General features: G+C 40.5%; 1 protein-coding gene across 2 annotated transcripts in view; it reads left to right on the plus strand.

The window, feature by feature from the left end:
- PDS5B (PDS5 cohesin associated factor B) overlaps nt 1-19,257 on the plus strand; it is a 120,536-nt gene that overhangs the window by 34,227 nt on the left and 67,052 nt on the right. For both annotated transcript variants that reach the window (XM_075851707.1, XM_075851706.1), the window contains exons 7-12: nt 3,889-3,969; nt 5,038-5,178; nt 5,462-5,577; nt 5,704-5,798; nt 6,137-6,282; nt 11,157-11,308. In XM_075851707.1, coding sequence (XP_075707822.1) covers nt 3,889-3,969; nt 5,038-5,178; nt 5,462-5,577; nt 5,704-5,798; nt 6,137-6,282; nt 11,157-11,308 — 731 coding nt within the window. The remainder of the gene's footprint in view (nt 1-3,888; nt 3,970-5,037; nt 5,179-5,461; nt 5,578-5,703; nt 5,799-6,136; nt 6,283-11,156; nt 11,309-19,257) is intronic.

Raw genomic sequence — 19,257 nt, forward strand, 5'->3', positions numbered from 1 at the left:
GCAACCTCCTGAAACCACTCCCAATTTTAAAGGTGTACCCATCCTTTAAAAATTCATATGCAGCTCTATCTGGTGGCGATTTACCCGCTAGGAGCCTTATAATCCTATAACAAGGGGGCTGGGGGGCTAGGTAAATCCATGTCACGGAGTAGAGAATGGGCTAAATTTCAGTTCCTGCAAAAGCATACAGCCGTAATTTCATTCTAGGAATCAGTCCGTCGTTTGGACTCTTGTAATCGGATAAAGACTGCATATTCTACTGATAGTCCATCACTGAGTGTATTGGCAAAATCATTTTCACAAACTGAATAAAGAAATGGACACTTAGTATATTAAAGTACACAGCATAAATTAGTACACCCCTCTCTGAATATCAAGATATATTTCTGTTTGTAAATGATCACCATTACAATTCATGGAAGGATTCCGACCTATAAATAAATAAAGAAGAAAAAAGCACGGCGCCACATAGTGCAGGTCAGTCGGACTAAAAGGGAATGGAGAACGTAGTTAGTATGCTCACCACGTGGAGGTTGGTAAAGGCAATAGGTAAATCCACTAATGCTGCTGCCAGGATCCAAAGCCGGTGAAACCGAATGGTCACCGCTAATTGAAGCACATGAAGGTAGTGAAAAAAAGGAGAAGGAGGATCCTATAGGGCGCTGCTGCGTGGCTGTAGTAGAGAGTCAATGATAATAGGAAATGTATAACAATTATTTATTGAACATTTAATGGCTACGCGTTTCAACACTGAACTAGTGTCTTCCTCAGGCTGAGGTAGACACTAGTTCAGTGTTGAAGCGCGTAGCCATTAAATGTTCAATAAATAATTGTTATACATTTCCTATTATCATTGACTCTCTACTACAGCCACGCAGCAGCGCCCTATAGGATCCTCCTTCTCCTTTTCACTACCTTCATGGAAGGATTCCAAAATTGTTAATTATTTAACAGAAAAATGTAATATCTGTGAATTAAAGAAATTAGGCAACACTCCTCTAATGTAGGGTGACAAAAAATAAGTACACCTTAGATTTAATGCAACAAATAAGTAACATATTAGTACTTAGTATGTCCTCCATTACTTTTGAGTACTGCGCTGAGCTTACTTAGCATGTGTATGAGTTCACAACATATCGTCATGCCTATCCTGTTCCACTCCCAAAGTTTTGACCTCCTTGAGTGCCTGGGTGCTCGATGGGCAGGTTTCTTAAAAATTCCTCACCGGCGTTCTATACGGTTGAGGGACATATTTGACAACTGCAGCATTTTCACCTTGTTTATCCTTAAAGACTTCAGACTTAATTTAAAAAAAGTGGCCAAGGGGGGAGAATTTGATTTAAAAAAAAAAAAAAAGTATTACTCGGCAGATCCCTTGGTGCTCCAGTCCTCCACTGCTGTTTAATTGACACGGCTGCAGCGATGACGTACTTGTATACCCATGTGATTGCTGCACCAATCACTGGTCTCAGCGGGTTTATGGCACACGACCACTGAAGCCAGTGATTGGCTGCAGTGATCACGTGGTTATACGGGCTTGTCATTGCTGCAGGGAGGACTGGAGCCGTGGTGCTGGAACGCCAGGGGATCTGTGAGGTGAGTAATACAGCTTTTTTTTTTTTTTTTATGTATCCTTTCCTCCTTTGGCTGCTTTTTTTTAATGTCAGAAAACCCTATTAAGAATGCAGATGTCGCCTTGCAAGAATGTTTGGTGTCATTGTCATGTTGAAAAAGTGCTCAACGACCCAGGGTGTGTAGAGAGGGTAACCTCTTCTTTTTTTAAGATTTTGCAGAGGAATTCATGATGCCCACCTTTTAGCACTCATACGCAATCATATAAGAGCATAATGTCCAGATGTGTTAGAACTCAGGAGAATGCATATAAGCTGCTTACGAGGTGGTATAGGTCCCCGGACATAGTAGCAAATGTATGATACTGCATCAGATGTGTGTTGGAGATGTGGGGGTTCCCCAGGTACTTTGATTCATATATGGTGGGAGTGCTCTATAATTAAACCGTATTGGTCATCTATTGAATCGACGGTCAGCACTATTTGTAATAGGTCCATCACACTTACTCCCTCTCTAGACTGTAGCCTCACTAGATTTGACTTGCCTTCGCTCCTTATCATGGTAGCTAAGCTTCTCATCCCGATTAAGTGGTTAGATAAGATACCTCCTGATGTCTCAATGTGGCTCAATCGAGTCAGGCAAATGTTTAGGTTGGAAGAATTGTCCAGCTGGAAATCTAGAACACATGACCAATTTATGAAATTATGGGCCCCGTGGGGCACTTGGGCGTCGTCGACTCTAACGTGAGCTCGTACCTCCCTTTTGCTATTGTAATGTACGTGTTTTAACTTCTCTAACTCCATGTGAGTTTTTATGCCTTGATCATAACCCCTGAAGAGACACTTACTGCTAGTAACGAGTACCTTTATCTTTGTTTGAATTTTTCATGTTTCATGTTTTTGGTTTCTAATGTGACATTGAATTTACATGTTGCACGCAGGAAATGTGTTATGACTGTACTATGCGACTTATGTTGTATTTTATATATTGCATATAGCTCTGTGTTTTCGAGCTTCCAACTGGCTGTACATGTTTTACTTTGATAGTTTTTTCCAAACATTCAAAAATAAAGATTTTAAATAAATATATGAACATAATCACCGCCGTACTTCACTATGGGAACAAATCACTTGTAAATTGTTCTATTCCTGGCAAAGTCATACATTTAGGAAGCCATCAGATACAAAAATAGGGATGGGCTCATCAGACCTGCGTTTGGATTGCAATAAGTTTTGACATTCAACAATATGAGTTTTGGCAACCAAGATTAATGTGCTTTCTTGTACTTTAACTTTTAGCAGTGGTGCTAACCATGCATTCCACTCCTATGCAGGATATGTCTTACTGTGGGCGATTAAATCGACACTTGAGTTTGGCTTGCCACATCTTTTGCCAGCTCTGAGCCACCTGCTCAGCGACTCTCCTGCACTTTTCTTAGCACCGGAATAATTATTTTTAGGGGGCTTGTAATGAGACCATCTGTTTATGCCGTTTTTTTGATGCAGGTTCTTTTTAAATCCAAGCCAGAAGGGGTTCCAAGGAAATGTATGTCTTTCCTTTGTGCTTCTCCTTTCTTTTGGATCCACTCCTGGCATTGGCTCCAGAAACTGCATGTGTGATTCCAGCTTAAGTGCCTATTCACATCTGCTTTGGAGGCTCTGTTAGGGGCCTCTGTCACAGATCCGGCCAGAAACCGTAGCAGCTTTCCACGCTATAGTTTTTAGTAAATCCACAGACCCGGCGCTTCTGCTATTTTCATTTCTCATCTGATGAAGTAGAGCAATGGAAAGACCAACGCAAGTCTGTACCTGCCCTCACATACAATTTTAACTTTTCAATGTCTGTATTTACAGCTTTGTCACATGGCTAATATAAATATCCCCTGCAATCTATAAGAAGTCATGTTTCTGTAGTTGTCATTTCTCCTGCAGGTTAACATTAAAGGCTAGTTCATAGTTTTTTTTTGACGCGGAAACCGCGTCAGAAAACGCGCCAAAAAACGGCCGAAAATGCCTCCCATTGATTTCAGGAGGCGTAGGCGTTTTTTTCCCGCAAACGAAAAACCGTCTCGCGGGAAAAAGTGACTCACCCTATCTTCGGGCGTTTACGTTTCTGACCTCCCAGCTGCGGCGCTCAATGGCCGTGGGGAAAAAACGCAGCGAAAAACTTCGCAAACGGCGTGCATGCAGATCAAAATCTGCCTCAAAATTCCAGACGGAATTTAAGGCAGAATTTTCTGCCTGCAAAAAAACTCAGTGTGAACATAGCCTTATTCTCTGTAAAATTCTTACACTAATTGTTGTTTTTACCTTTCAGAATTTAAACAAACAAGCTTATGACCTGGCTAAAGCTCTGCTGAAGAGAACCGCTCAAGCTATTGAACCATACATTACTAATGTAAGTTATTCGGTTTTATTTCCGTTCCCTTCTCTCTGTCTTTTTGTCTGTCTTTTTGTCTGTCTCTCCTCCCCTCCCCTCGCTCCTCTCCTCCCCTCTCTCCTCCCCTCTCTCCTGCCCTCTCTCCTCCCCTCTCCTCCCCTCTCCTCTCCTCTCCTCGTTAATCAAAGGAGTAATGACCTATTACAGATGTCTGAAATTTTGAGTACTTTTGCAAATATTTTTCATTTATTTACAGCTCCTAGAGTATAACTTAAGCAATGATATTTTAGATTACATATGAAGTAAATCTTTTAATATGACCTGTCGCTTTTGTGCTTTATGTTCATTTAAATTTTGTTTCATTGTTTTATATTAAACTCCTATCCATTACAATATTTCATAATGAAGTACTCATGGTGAATCTCCTCTTTCTGTCCACTACTGTGGGTGTTTTGGCTCAAATAACCGAGCCAAAAACCTTCAAAATTACGTGTGTAAACCTGGCCTAAGGGCCCGTTTACACAAGCTTATTTCGGAAATGTTTTCCTTTTTTTTTTTCCTCCTGCTGGAATACAATTCTAATTTTGTTAGCAATTTTTATAAAGATTTGCAGTCCTGAAATTTGCGCACACAATCATAGTTAATTATTGCTTTTTGTTACAAATCTGTAGTAACAGGTCTATATGACGTGGTTATACTCCAATCCATCTAAAATAAAAATGGAATTCAATTTCCAAATACATTTTATTTAAAAAATGTCCTTCAATTTCGTCTGAACAACTCCTATGTAGCTCCAGGTCTCCATTGATACAGACTACAAACGTTGTAGTCTGATCTGGCAGTCCCTTTCTTTTGTCCCCAACCTCATGCTAAAATATATTCAGTAGGTTAGCATGAAGGATCCACTACAAAGGGTTTGTTTGTAGCCTGTAACCATGTAGGCACACAGGTCTGCATAGGAGCTGTATACACTAAAGTAATGGGTTTTTCTATGCATTGATGCAATAAAAAAATGATTTTGTCTGTACATTTAGAAAATATTTATAGTATGTTTTAGCTTTAATTTCTGTAATATTTGTTTTGCAGTTTTTTAACCAAGTCCTCATGCTTGGTAAAACCTCCATCAGCGACTTGTCTGAACATGTGTTTGATCTGATTCTTGAGTTGTATAACATTGATGGCCATTTGCTCCTTTCTGTCTTACCTCAGTTGGAGTTTAAGCTTAAGGTGAGTGCCTGTCCAGATCAGTTTATCAATGGGGGAGACTCCGAATTAGGGGGTTGTAGTGATGGGATGACCCTATTAAGTCCTTTTTTTTTTTTTTTATTGCATTTGCCTACTTTGTTGCTTTGATTCTCAATGCAAGCTCATATTTTTTTTCTTTTTTATTAAAAATGAATACTCTATGCTATAATAAAGTATATAAAGTAAATCTAATAAAATGAAGGTAGACTAATTTAATTATTGTGGAGTAATTTTACCTTTGCTACCTATCCAATATGTCCGACAGAGTAATGATAATGAAGAGCGACTGCAGGTGGTGAAATTACTTGCAAAAATGTTTGGAGCAAAGGATTCTGAATTGGCGGCTCAGAACAAACCACTTTGGCAGTGTTACCTGGGCAGGTAAATGATTTAGGCATTTTCTCCTGTGTCGTGCGTATTCCAACTGACCTTCAAAATCTCATATATGTGCCATGAATGTTTGCTTGAAGAACAAACAAATATCGAAGTCTTATTTTGATCTGCCAGGTTTAATGATATACATGTACCTATTCGCTTGGAGTGTGTGAAGTTCGCCAGCCACTGCTTAATGAACCATCCAGATCTAGCCAAGGACTTAACAGGTACTGGGATCAGTTTTTGCTGTAAGGTTGTGTTCACATTATGTATTTGTTGTGGAGTCGACACCAAGATTCCACAACAAAGTACAGTAGAATGTACAGCGTACTAAATCCGTAACGTATTCTAGAAATGACACAGATTTTAACCTTGTATTTCATTCATTGGATTGGTATATATCGGACTCAAAAGTAACTAAGTCTCTGTGTTACGCGAAGTGTGAGCCCAGCCTTATAGTACTTTGTTGTGGGGCTTTCATTGCTTACTTGCTGCACAAGCCTTATTTTAGGATGCTGTAGATGTTTTGGCTAAGGAAATACATTTTGTATCTTTTATATTTCAGACTATCTAAAAGTGAGGTCCCATGACCCTGAGGAAGCCATTAGACATGATGTCATCGTGTCTATAGTAACTGCTGCAAAGAAAGACCTTCTTCTTGTTAATGACCAACTTCTTAATTTTGTTCGGGAAAGAACTCTGGATAAGCGGGTAAGTCTGAAACGTATAGGAAACTTCCAGTCCAAAATGACGAGTCTGCTATTACAAAGTGAAGGCAAAGAACGTATACAAACTGCATGTAAGACTGTGTTTTGTGTGTTTAAACTAGCAATTTTTTAGTAGTGTTTGTGCTAATAAATCAGTATTGATAGCCTGATTATAAACTTATTTGCCTTTATAATACTTTCTATATCCGGTGGTTAAGTGCTTCAGAGTAGCTCACTGTCCCAAATTGAGCGCTTAGTAATAGTTGACCGCAATGTGTTTGTTTTTTGTGTGGGGTGGTTGGGGGTATTGCAGGTATATTTTATTATAGAGGAAATTAATCAATCCACCATGTAACGTAGTAAATGGTATTTTTTAAAAGCGAGAGATATTTTAAAATGTCCATGAAAATTAGGCCTAATAGTTTTGAACTCTGTGCTTACTTTATATTTTTTTACATTGTAGTACTGACTGTCATTTGCATTACTAATTTTTCCAGGTTAGGAAAATGTCAACCGTATTTTAATGAAGAGAAGAGCAAAAACCACGGCGCCACATAGTGTAGGTCAATAGGTTAGGCAGGTGAGAAACAGACGTTGGTATGCTCACCAAAGGCCAGAAGTAGGTTCGCAATAGTGGTCCACAGGTGCTGCTGCCAGATCCGTGCCGGTTCACGTAGGTAACCGCTTGACGAGATGAGTGGATAAAATAGGAAAGAAAAGGATCTTCTGGAGGCGCTGCTGCGTGGAACGGTCAAAGTAAAATCAAGGAGATTTGGTCCGATATAAAATGTTTTATCCAAAGCAGAGTGGCTACGCGTTTCAACGCCGGACTGGCGTCTTCATCAGGCAAGAACCAGGATCTTACATAAAACATATCTTATATCGGACCGAATCTCCTTGATTCTACTTTGACCGTTCCACGCAGCAGCGCCTCCAGAAGATCCTTTTCTTTCCTATTTTATCCACTCAACCGTATTTTAATGACCTTTTAATACACAGTAGTCCTGGATGACTGCACTGCTTTTTGAAAGTGTCGTATATCATGTTAAACATAACGGAAAATACTGTGTGTTGTGTTCCATCTGATCACCATGTTTTCCTTCAATTTGCATTTAATAGGGTTTTCTCAACTTAAACATTTATGGCATATCCACAGGATAAGGCCCCATGCACACGACCGTATTCTTAATCCGTAATTACGGAAATATTAATTTCTATTGGCCACGGACACCTTTCATTATTTTTACTGATGGGTGTCCGTGCTGAATTTTTTTTAGAAAATGTCCTATTCTTGTCAGTAATTACCGCAATTCCTTAGACAGGACAACGTATGGGTATATTACATAGACAGTGTGTGGGTTGGGGGACCCCTATGTACAGATTTGAGCACCACTGCAATGTTTACATGCTGCAGCGCTGAGTTCAGTTGGCTCCATAGGGATAGAGGGACATTTTTTAACAAACTTTTGTATTGCAAAGCCCTTTAATTCTTCAAGAAGAGGGATGAATTAAAAAAAATAAAATAGAAGTTCCAGTTTTAATGCAGTACATGGAGATCATTTTGGTTTACTTTGGTTATCTAATGTAAGTGGATGGTTTCAATATGTATTACTATTACACATGAAAGTATTTGATTTTTCTGAAGGTGTTCGCTACACTAAAGGGTCGTCTTAGAGGTTTTTTTCCGAGCTTCAAAAAACCTTTCTAGATGCCTAAAGCATAACATAATAGTAATAATTTTTTTTAAAAAAGTGCCTTTTTAAATTAAGCTGCACTTGGTCTGTTTACGTTGCTGAAGCTGGGATGTGCTGTCGAAACATTAATGCTCCAGGCAATCACTGGCCACATTACTCGCATGCCGTTCACTCTGACGAGTAGAAGAAAAGGGTCAGCACAAATTTAAGTGATATCCATTACATTTATTTTTGTTAGGCGTCCATGTAAAACAAAAACACTGTAGCATTAAAATTTGTAATGGCAAGTAGATTAACGGGTTGCAAAGCTGGTTCTTGTGCCTGCAGCCCGTTAATCTACGTGTGCTCCTAACAGAGCACACAGGCGCTCCCCGCAGCCCGGCATCTCCCAGTACAGGCTGCTACTAGCAGCCTTAGTACTGGGGGAAAACATTGGGTCGGATCACAGCGGTGATCCGAACCGATTAACCCCTTAATTGCGGCAGTCAATAGTGACCGCCGCATTTAAGTTGTTATAGCAACATCCGCACCCCGCTACACGATTGCAGGGGCCGATTGTTGCGGGGGCGATTGCTTTGGCAACCGGAAGCCTAACAAAGGCTTCGGGTCTGCCATCTATTGAAGGCGATTAGGTCCTGCCGGAGGATGTACCTCCTGTCAGTGTGAAACTGACAGGTATAATACCATGCAATACATAAGTATTGCAGGGTATTATAACAACGATCCAACAATTGGATCTTCCAAGTCCCTAGTAGGACTAAAAAAAAAAAGTTACAAAAAATGTACAAAAGTAAAATGTCAAAATAATAAATTTAAAAAATTGCCTTTTTTCCCTTATAAAGTCCTTTATTAGAAAAAAATGGAAAAAAAGAAACTATGCATAATTGGTATCGCCGCGTCCGTAACGGCCTGAACTATAAACATATAATGTAATTTATCCCGCTCGGTGACCACCATAAAAAAAATAATAAAAATACCATACCGGAAACGCTATTTTTAGTCACTTCTGCTCCCAAATAATTGCATAAATAGGGATCACAAAGTTGCATGTACCCAAAAATTTTACCGATTAAAAACTACAGTTTGTTTTGCAAAAAACAAGCCCTCACACAGCTTTCCTGATAGAAAAATAAAAAAAGTTGTGGCTACACAAAAACTTTTTTTTTTTTTTTTTTTTAAAACCGTGATTTTATCGTGCAAACACCATAAAACATAAAAAACCTATATACATATGGTATCGCCGTAATCGCATCGACCCACAGAATAAATTAAATGTCATTTATAGCGCACGGTGAACGCCGTAAAAAAAAAAAAGAATAAAAAACACTAGAAGTTTTGACGGCCTAATTACACTAAATTCAGCAAAAAACCTATGGGATCAAAATGCTCACTATACCCCTAGATCAATTCTTTTTAGGGCAGTAGTTTCCCAAATGGGGTCACTTCTGGGGGGTGTCCACTGTTTTGGTCCCTCAGGGGCTTTGCAAATGCGACATGACACCCGAAAACCAATTGAGTAAACTTGAGCTCCAAAAGCCAAATAGCGCTCCTTCCCTTCTGAGCCCTGCCATGTGTCCAAACAGCCGTTTATTACCACATATGGAATATTGCCGTAATCAGGAGAAATTGCTTTACAAATCTTGGGGCACTTTTTCTTTTTTATTGCTTGTAAAAATTTATAATTTCTACGTTTTATTAGAAAAAAAATTAGATTTTAATTTTTACTGAATAATTCTACAAAATTCAGCAAAAAAACCTGTGGGGTTAAAATGCTCACTATACCCCTTGATGAATTCCTTGAGGGGTGTAGTTTGCCAAATGGTGTCTTTTTGGGGGTGTTTTCACTGTTTTGGCCCCACAAGATCTTTTCAAAGCGGACATGGTGCCTAAAATATATTCTAATATAAAGGAGGCCTCAAAATCCACTAGCTGGCTACTTTGCTTCGGAGGCCGGTGCTTCAGTCCATAAGCACACTAGGGCCACATGTGGGATATTTCTAAAAACTTCAGAATCTGGGGAATAAATATTGATTTGCATTTCTCTGGTAAAACCTTTTGTGTTACAGAAAAAAATGGATTAAAATGGATTTTCCGACAATAAAAAGAAATTTGGAAATTTCCCCTCTACTTTGCTTTAATTCCTGTGAAACACCTAAAGGGTTAAGAAACTTTCTAAATGCTGTATTGAATACTTTGAGGGGTGTAGTTTTTAAAATTGGGTGACTTATGGGGGTTTCTAATATATAAGGCCCTTAAAGCCACTTCAGAACGGAACTGGTACCTATAAAAATAGGTTTTGGACATTTTCTTGAAAATGTGAGAAATTGCTGCTAAAGTTCTAAGCCTTGTAACGTCCTAGAAAAATAAAATAATCAAAAAACAATGCAAATATAAACTAGACATATGGAATATGTGAAATAGTAACTATTTTGTGTGGTATTACTGTCTGTTTTACAAGCAGATACATTTAGAATTAGAAAAATCCTAATTGTTGCAAATTTTCTTTATTTTGGTGTTTTTCACAAATAAGCAATGAATTTATTGACCAAATTTTTCCACTGGCATAAAGTACAACATGTCACGAGAAAACAATCTCAGAATCGCTTGGATAGGCAAAAGCATTCCAGAGTTATTACCACATAAATTGACACATGTCAGATTTGAAAAAATGGTGCTGGTCCTGAAAGGGTTAATCAGGGGGATCTATTTGCAACATAAGTCTAAAGCAGGACAATCTACTAAAACACTGCTACTACTAATGTTAATGCTACAGTGGTGTTTTTGTTTAAAACGCCTAATAAAAATAAATGTGGAGGATTTCATCTAACTTTAGAGTGCTGACCCTTTTCATCTGCTTTTGCGTATTCGTGGTTAGGAGTTTTGGCCACCCATCATTAAAAATATTTCTAGTTGCGAGAGTGCTGACTGACGATTTCTAACATTTCTGTTCACATTGATATCACCGCTATGGCAAGTGATTGGCTGAAGCGCTCACATGTTGGTACGGCACTTCCTAGCTTCAGCAATGTAAACCTAATCCGACAAGGGCACCATGGACCGGCGGTACTGGAGTGGTGGGGGATTTTAAAAGGGGAGCATGAGTACTTGTGTACTTTTCATTAAGGTATACCATATGCAGCTGAAATGTTTACGCCACTCATTAATTTTTCTTTTCATTGATCAGTGGAGAGTAAGAAAAGAAGCAATGATGGGCCTGGCTCAGATCTATAAGAAGTATGCTTTGCAGGCAGAAGCGGGAAAAGAGTCTGCAAAACAAATTTCCTGGATTAAAGATAAGCTTCTTCATATTTATTACCAGAACAGCATAGATGATCGGTAAGTGTTTTATATTTTTAGAATAAAGTGACATCAGTGTAAGGCTTCGTTCACATCTGTGTCTAGGTTCGTTCATGGGTTCCGTCAGACCTTTCCGTCAGGGGAACCCGTGAATGGAAACCATAGCTTTCCGTTTGCATTACCATTGATTTCAATGGTAAAGCTTCCTTTGCTAATGGACTCTGGTTGTCTCTGTTTCATAAGGTTTCCATTTTTTTTGCGGAAATCGCGTAGTCGACTATGCTATTGTCTCCGCCAAAAAAAAAAAAAGGGAACTTTACACAACGGAGACAAGCGGAAGCCATTTGCAACGGAAGCGTTACAATTAAAATGATTGGTAATGCAAAAGAAAGCTATGGCATGAACCGAAACCAACGCTGTTGTGAACAGGCCCCTACATATTCACGTTTTTATGTAATAATTCATTCTGGATTGTATAAATTAAGTGAAATAGAACAGATCAACGAAAGGGGTTATTACATGAGATGCTTGCTGGAGGAAGCTGCTGCCAGCAAATGCCGCAGGTGAAATATAGTATTACATATAGCTAATTTAAGCAGAGGTGTAGCTATAGCGGGTCCAGAGGTTGCAGTTGTGCCTGGCACATGGTAGGCAGGAGATGGGGCTGTTACAGATTTAAAATGGTAGCCCAGGAGCTTTAAGTTATTATGCCTCTGCTTTCAAATGAATCACCAAGTAATAATTGGACAGGTCACGTCCACAAGAGGGGGTTCCTGACCCGTTTTAACCGGTTGCCGACTCGTGACATCTGTGCCTGTTATGAGCGGCTGGACGATGCCACACCATGACTAGCATAGATATATGCCAGTACATTAAATTTAAAAAATAAATAAAAATAAAAAAGGTAAAAATAATACAATAGAAATGTTACATTTAATAAAATCAGTAAAACAAATAGACAAATGCGCATTTTTTGTAATAAACTTTAATGTCATGAAACCTAAAATAATACGCACATTTGGTATCCTTACGGTCTTAACCACTTACACAACAAAAATCTTTTTCTTTTCTTAAATTTCATGTTTATTATTTTCATGTTGGAAAATGCATAAATAAAGCCTTTTAAAAAAAAAGTACAGAAATAGTGGTTGGTACTTATTGGCTAAACTAGAGCACCCCATACGCCAAGGGTTATAAGATAGAAATAAATGAGTCTGTCACATGAATAGTAGAGGGGACTATAAATTGTAAATACAGAGTGTATAGCCAACCATACTAACAGATCACATCATATACTCAATTAAGAACCGATACAAGCATTCATACACAGAGGCACCACCCAACCACACTACAGAGAATCACACAGTGCTGCTTGACCCTCCCCAAGCCCCAACACGAAACCTTACCGGGGTGAGGTAGACACTATAATTACAGGCTTATTTAGCCACCTGGACCAAATTTTGTATGGGCAGTTCCGATGAATATATAACTTTTGATATAAAGGAACAGATTTGTTAACATGTTGGAGCCAATGCACAATACTCAAAACCTCTGTCGTCTTCCATGACATAATGACTTTCCTGGCACAGAATAACCTCAGCCGAAAAATTATCATCTTAGAGTAACCTGGTATAACATCATTCAGGATCCCTAGTAAGCAAATCTGGGGGGACAGGAGTTGCGGAAATTGAAAATGCTCGTGAAGAGATTCAATGAGTGATGACCAGAATGGCAATACTTTAGAGCAAGACCATACACAGTGAATATGTGTGCCTACCTCAGATAGACATTTAAAGAAAGTATCTGACTCCGAAATACCAATCCGTTTGAGGCGGGAAGGGGTATAGTAGATCCTGTGCAAGGACCTGGTCTGGATTAGAACATATCTAGCGCTCACAACAGTATTGAAGAAGTAGAGTTCCACTTCCCTCCAGTCATCATCCGTCTGTTCCACTATATCCCTCCTCCAACCAGAGAGAGCCCTATCAAAGGGACGAGGACCTGTGCTTTGTAGCAATGCACATATCGGTCAAGTGTTTAGGTAGTGCCGGACAACCCAAGAGCTATTTCAATTTGGAGAAAGGTAAAGCAGGTGAATAAGAGCCAAATGGTTCTACACACGCATGTCCAAGCTGTAAATAATGAAAAAATACCATATCTATCTCTCAGATCTGAGAACAAAACAAACCCACTGTCATCAGAATAAAGTTGACCCACAAATTTAAGCCCAGCCCAGAGTATCGCCCCCGGCAAGGATTTCAAATGCGACAAATGTGAATTGCTCCACAAGGGAGTTCTAGAGGAATAAGAGGAGACACCAGGGCACAGAACAATCGCCTGCGCAAACTTCCACATCCAAGCAACTGTTTGAATCGGGAGGACTACCCAACAGGGCAGCTTGTATCTATATAAGAAGTTAGTGAGACTTTCATGAGGACATTAGAGCGCCAGCTAGGGCTGTAGCTGCATTACCCATAACAATATCGATCCACCAACGGGCCTATTCCAATTGTGAGGTTGCATAATAAAAATACATATTACTGCCATTCCACCCCGGGAGATGGGCGCTTGCAGTAAGGCAAGAGCAAATCTGGCGATGCCGCCACACCAATAAAAGAAGCGTAGGATAGCATTTAAACGTGAGAAAAAGAATTTCTGCAATATTAGGCATGAGTGAAACAGGAATTTAGGTAAGTATATCATCTTAAATAAATTGATTCTACCGTAAAGTGACAGAGGAAGATTACGCCATGTATTTAATTGACGTTCAGTAATTATCAGAGGATCAAGGTTGAGCATCTGATAATCCGATTAAATTGAGTGATCTTAAAATCTCAAGATACTTAAATCAAGGTGCAATCAAGAGGGGGGGGGCTGCCAGGGTTTGCCGAGGACGATACCCAGGGGTCAGAGGAAACAAAACCGATTTGGACCAGTTTGCTTGCAGACCCGAGAGTGCACCAAATGTTTCAACAATATCAAGCAAGGAAGGACCATATCCGCCAAATAGACTAGTGCCTCATCCGTATACAACCAAATTTTCTCCGTAATGGAGCCTCTAACAATGCCATGCACATTAGAGGCCTGGCGAATGGCTTGCGCCATGGCAAGTGCAAATAGTAATGGAGAAAGCGGATACCCCTGACGAGTTCCACGCTCAAGAAGAAAGGGTTTTGAAATATCTAGGTTCGTTCTGACTCGAGCGGTGCGGAGTCATATAACAATTAAACAAGGGATATATATTTGGGGCCAAAACTTATTCTAGACATTAGTGCCCCAGTGGTAATGCCATTCTACAGAGTCAAAGGCTTTACGTATGTCTAAGGAGAGAACAAACCCTGGAGAGGGGTCATGACGTGCTGCTGCGATGTTAAGGAACAATCTTTGTAAATTATCCTTGCCCTTACCCGGCATAAAACATGTCTGATCTGTGTGTATAAGAGACAGGATAACTTTATTCAGTCTGTTGGTCAGGACCTTAGCGTGTATTTTTATATCGGAGTTGAGGAGAGAAATCTGCTTATAGGAATCAGGAAATGTAGGGTCCTTATACACATTTAAATTCAGAATAAATAAAAATTAATAAAATACAAAATTATTTTTCCTATACCTAAAGAGTGCCTTGAATATTTCCGGATCTTGTCGTTTTTTTCTTTTTTGTTTTTTTCATTGTTATTATTCTGGAAATGGCACCGTGCAATATGTATTGCATTTTTTAAGAAATCTCATTGGATAAAAATCTCTTATCCTTTTTCTAGTGTAGGGTCCTTCCCTGGCTTCAACAGAACAATTATGAGCACCTCACGCATGGAAGCTGGTAAGATACCGTGCTCCATGGCTACAGAATAAGTCTAGGAGCCTGGGTACCAGTTTATCCGAGTAATTTTTTTACAAGTACCCCCCCAACTGGACTGTCAAGCCCAGCTGTCTGACCCGTAGGTAGGGACTGTATGGCGTCCGTTATCTCCTCCTCGGTGATCAGGGCATCCAGTTCAGTGGCCTGAAGACCGGTGAGTTCCCACAAGGGCAGGCGATCAAGAAATTCCCGAGCCACTGAGGAGGAGACAGGTCCTTGTGCGCAATACAGGGTAGAGTAAAGTTGACACAATATTTGGTTAATATACCCTTAGGTGACGAACAAACAGTACTATCACTTGACACCATAGAAGGGATAGAAGAGCAAGGGCACTCAAAGCATGCCAAATATGCAATCCGCTTTTCATTCTTGTACTCCAAATTCAAACTGGGCAGCTTCAATGGACAGCAGTCCTTTCTGGGTTTGCTCTCTGGCCAAAGTGAGGAGAGCCCTGTGAGCATTAGCCCACACCGCTTTTGAGGCACTCTGGGGGTTGGTCAAGTACTCCCGCTCTGCTCTTTGAGCCTCTATTGTCAGTGCAGCTTCTTTTTCTCTATGTGAGCGTCTCCGTCCCGCTGTCCCTGCTGTGAAAGCCCCCCCTAATTGTAGCCTTATATGCATCCCTTGTAATCATTGGATCTGGATGTGAGGAGTTGGTTTCCCAATATCAAGCATGAGCCTCAAACTTTAGCCGTAACTGCTGGAGAAGTTAAAGGGAACCTGTCGCCAGCATTTCACCTATTAAACCGACTATACCTGGTGGTAGTGGGTGAAAAATCATTTCTATATAACCTATAATTATCTTCTTAGTCGGCTCTGTAGCTTTAGTATTTAGCTTTTTAGTGTTCCCACACCGTATGCTGAGCAGAAAAGAGTCAGATCTTCATTTGAAAAGAGTCAAATCTTTGTTTTGAAAAGAGTCAAATCTTCATTCCTCAAGTCTTTCCGAGTTTACCTCACCTTCTTACTTTTGATTGACAGCTCCTCGCCTTCCCCCAGCACACAACATCCCGCGCTTGTGCATTGATGTCCTCCTTTGGTGTGTGCACACAAAGGGACACCGGATTATTACGATAAAAGGCGCGAAACGTTTGCAGACCGTTATTTACAGTCGGAGGAGTTTAGGAAAGGGGATAACGGCAATGAACTTTTTATAGCAGCAGCTAGTGAGGGAGAAGTAAAGTTCAATAGGTGAAATGCTGGTGACAGGTTCCCTTTAACCAAGCAGGATGGGGTCTCCAGAACTTAGAATCCACCGGGGGACTGGCCTGAGACGTTAGGCAAAGGGCAGAATGTTCAGCTATCCCTCTAGGTGTAAAATCTATACCTATAATTGTTTGCAATAGGTCCGGAGAGGCCATGGCAAGATCAATACGAGAAATAGTTTTATGGCAAGTGGAATAATAGGTGTATTGTCTATCCACCGGAAACTTCCAACAGCAGACATCAACTATATGCAGCGATAAAGACCAAGAGTTAAGGTGAATAGAGGCAGGATCAGGACCACCTGTTCTGCCTAAAGAGGCATCTGGGGCAGCATTAAATTCCCCGACACAAAGGACAGGGCATACAGTGAACTGTGTAAACTTATCAGACATCATATGTAAAAGGAAGGGTCAAGGGGAGGAGGTAAATGCATACCGACTGTTAAAATAGAATCCATATAATAGACAAAGTAAGATAACGAATCGTCCAAAATGGTCGCAGGCAACTTGGTTCACCACAATAGGAAGACGTTTAGTTATCAGAATGAATACACCACGAGAGTATGTGGAATGATAACCCCTCACAACCCAAGCCCTTATTAGTGCAAGAATTTTTTTTGTCCAGTCAGGTGCGTTTCCTGTAAACATACAATGTCCTGTGATTTGCCTCTTAACGAAATCCAGGACAACCGCTCGCTTAAAGAAGCTCAGTCACCGGATTATAAGTGCCCTGTCTCCTACATAATCTGATCGGCGCTGTAATGTAGATAACCGCAGTGGTTTTTATTTTGAAAAACAATCATTTTTGAGCAAGTTATGGGCAATTTTAGATTTATGCTAATTAGTTTCTTAATAGACAACTGGGCGTGTTTTTACTTTTTAGCAACTGGGTGTTGTACAGAGGAGTGTATGACGCTGACCAATCAGTAACCAATCAGTGTCCTACACTTCTCATTGTTCCAGCTGGGCTTCTTTCACTGCACAATCACGCTGTGCTGTGGATCATGCTGGGCTGGAACAATGAGAAGTGTATGACGCTGATTAGTCACTGATTGGTCAGCCTCATACACTCCTCTGTACAACACCCAGTTGCTAAAAAGTAAAAACACGCCCAGTTTTCTATTAAGAAACTAATTAGCATAAATCTAAAATTGCCCATAACTTGCTCAAAAATGATTGTTTTTCAAAATAAAAACCACTGCTGTTATCTACATTACAGCGCCGATCATATTATGTAGGAGATAGGGCATTTATAATCTGGTGACAGAGCCTCTTTAAAGAGGCTCTGTCACCAGATTTTGCAACCCCTATCTGCTATTGCAGCAGATAGGCGCTGCAATGTAGATTACAGTAACGTTTTTATTTTTAAAAAACGAGCATTTTTGGCCAAGTTATGACCATTTTTGTAGTTATGCAAATGAGGCTTGCAAAAGTCCAAGTGGGCGTGTTTAAAAGTAAAAGTCCAAGTGGGCGTGTATTATGTGCGTACATCGGGGCGTTTTTACTACTTTTACTAGCTGGGCGTTCTGACGAGAAGTATCATCCACTTCTCTTCAGAACGCCCAGCTTCTGCCAGTTCACGCTGTGACGTCACTCACAGGTCCTGCATCGTGTCAGACGAGCGAGGACACATCGGCACCAGAGGCTACAGTTGATTCTGCAGCAGCATCAGCGTTTGCAGGTAAGTAGCTACATCGACTTACCTGCTAACGCCGATGCTGCTGCAGAATCAACTGAAGCCTCTGGTGCCGATGTGTCCTCGCTCGTCTGACACGATGCAGGAGCTGTGAGTGACGTCACAGCGTGATCTGGCAGAAGCTGGGCGTTCTGAAGAGAAGTGGATGATACTTCTCATCAGAGCGCCCAGCTAGTAAAAGTATTAAAAACGCCCCGATGTACGCACATAATACACACCCACTTGGACTTTTACTTTTAAACACACCCACTTGGACTTTTGCAAGCCTCATTTGCATAACTACAAAAATGGTCATAACTTGTCCAAAAATGCTCGTTTTTTAAAAATAAAAACGTTACTGTAATCTACATTGCAGCGCCTATCTGCTGCAATAGCAGATAGGGGTTGCAAAATCTGGTGACAAAGCCTCTTTAAGATTAGCGAGTTGTTCAGGGATAGGCCTAAGCACATCCTCCACATCAGAGATTCTACTCTCCGTTTCAGCGGTGCGTTCTCAGATTTTTTTGCATATTTAGAATAACTAAATCTTGTCGCAGCTCATCTACCTTTGTGACCAACATGGACTGGCAGGAGTTAATGGCCATAAATAATTCTGCAAATTTTATATCCATATGTGAGGGTGTAGGTTTTAAATCTTTCGGGGAGAGAGGCCTCGATGGGGGGGGGGGGGGCTTATGGATTCCTCAAGCATTGACTGGGACGGTGCAGGTGAGCTGGGACCCGGTCTAGAGAATTTACCACGTTTTTTACAGGCACTCGTCTGAATGTCTTATACAACAGTGGAGATTGAAGCCCCATCAAGGGGGACACAGGGTGTCCTCTAAGCATTCCTCTGAAGAAGAATCTGTGGTAAAGTGTAGCTAAACGTTTAACAAACTTCTGGCGTGTTATAGTGACCTGTCAGAAGTTTTGATTGGTGGGGGTCTCAGTGCTCAGACCCCAACCAATCGTTAAAACGAAGCAGATGAAGCGCTCATGTGAATTCTCAGCCGCTTCGTTTCTGTTTTGGCTTTTTCCGGAAATAAATGTATCGGAGGACGGGCTCAATAGAAAGTCTATGAGCCCGTACTCCGATACATCAGCTTTCCGGGAAAAAAAGAACAGAAACCAAGTGGCTGGGCGCTCACGAGTGCTTCAGCTGCTTTGTTTTAGGGATTGGTGGGAGTCTCAGTGCTTGGACCCCCACCAATCAATACTTCTGACATGTTAGAAGTTTGTTAAACGTTTAGCT

This window comes from Rhinoderma darwinii, chromosome 2 (assembly GCF_050947455.1).
Source record: "Rhinoderma darwinii isolate aRhiDar2 chromosome 2, aRhiDar2.hap1, whole genome shotgun sequence".
Classification (NCBI taxonomy): Eukaryota; Metazoa; Chordata; class Amphibia; order Anura; family Rhinodermatidae; genus Rhinoderma; species Rhinoderma darwinii.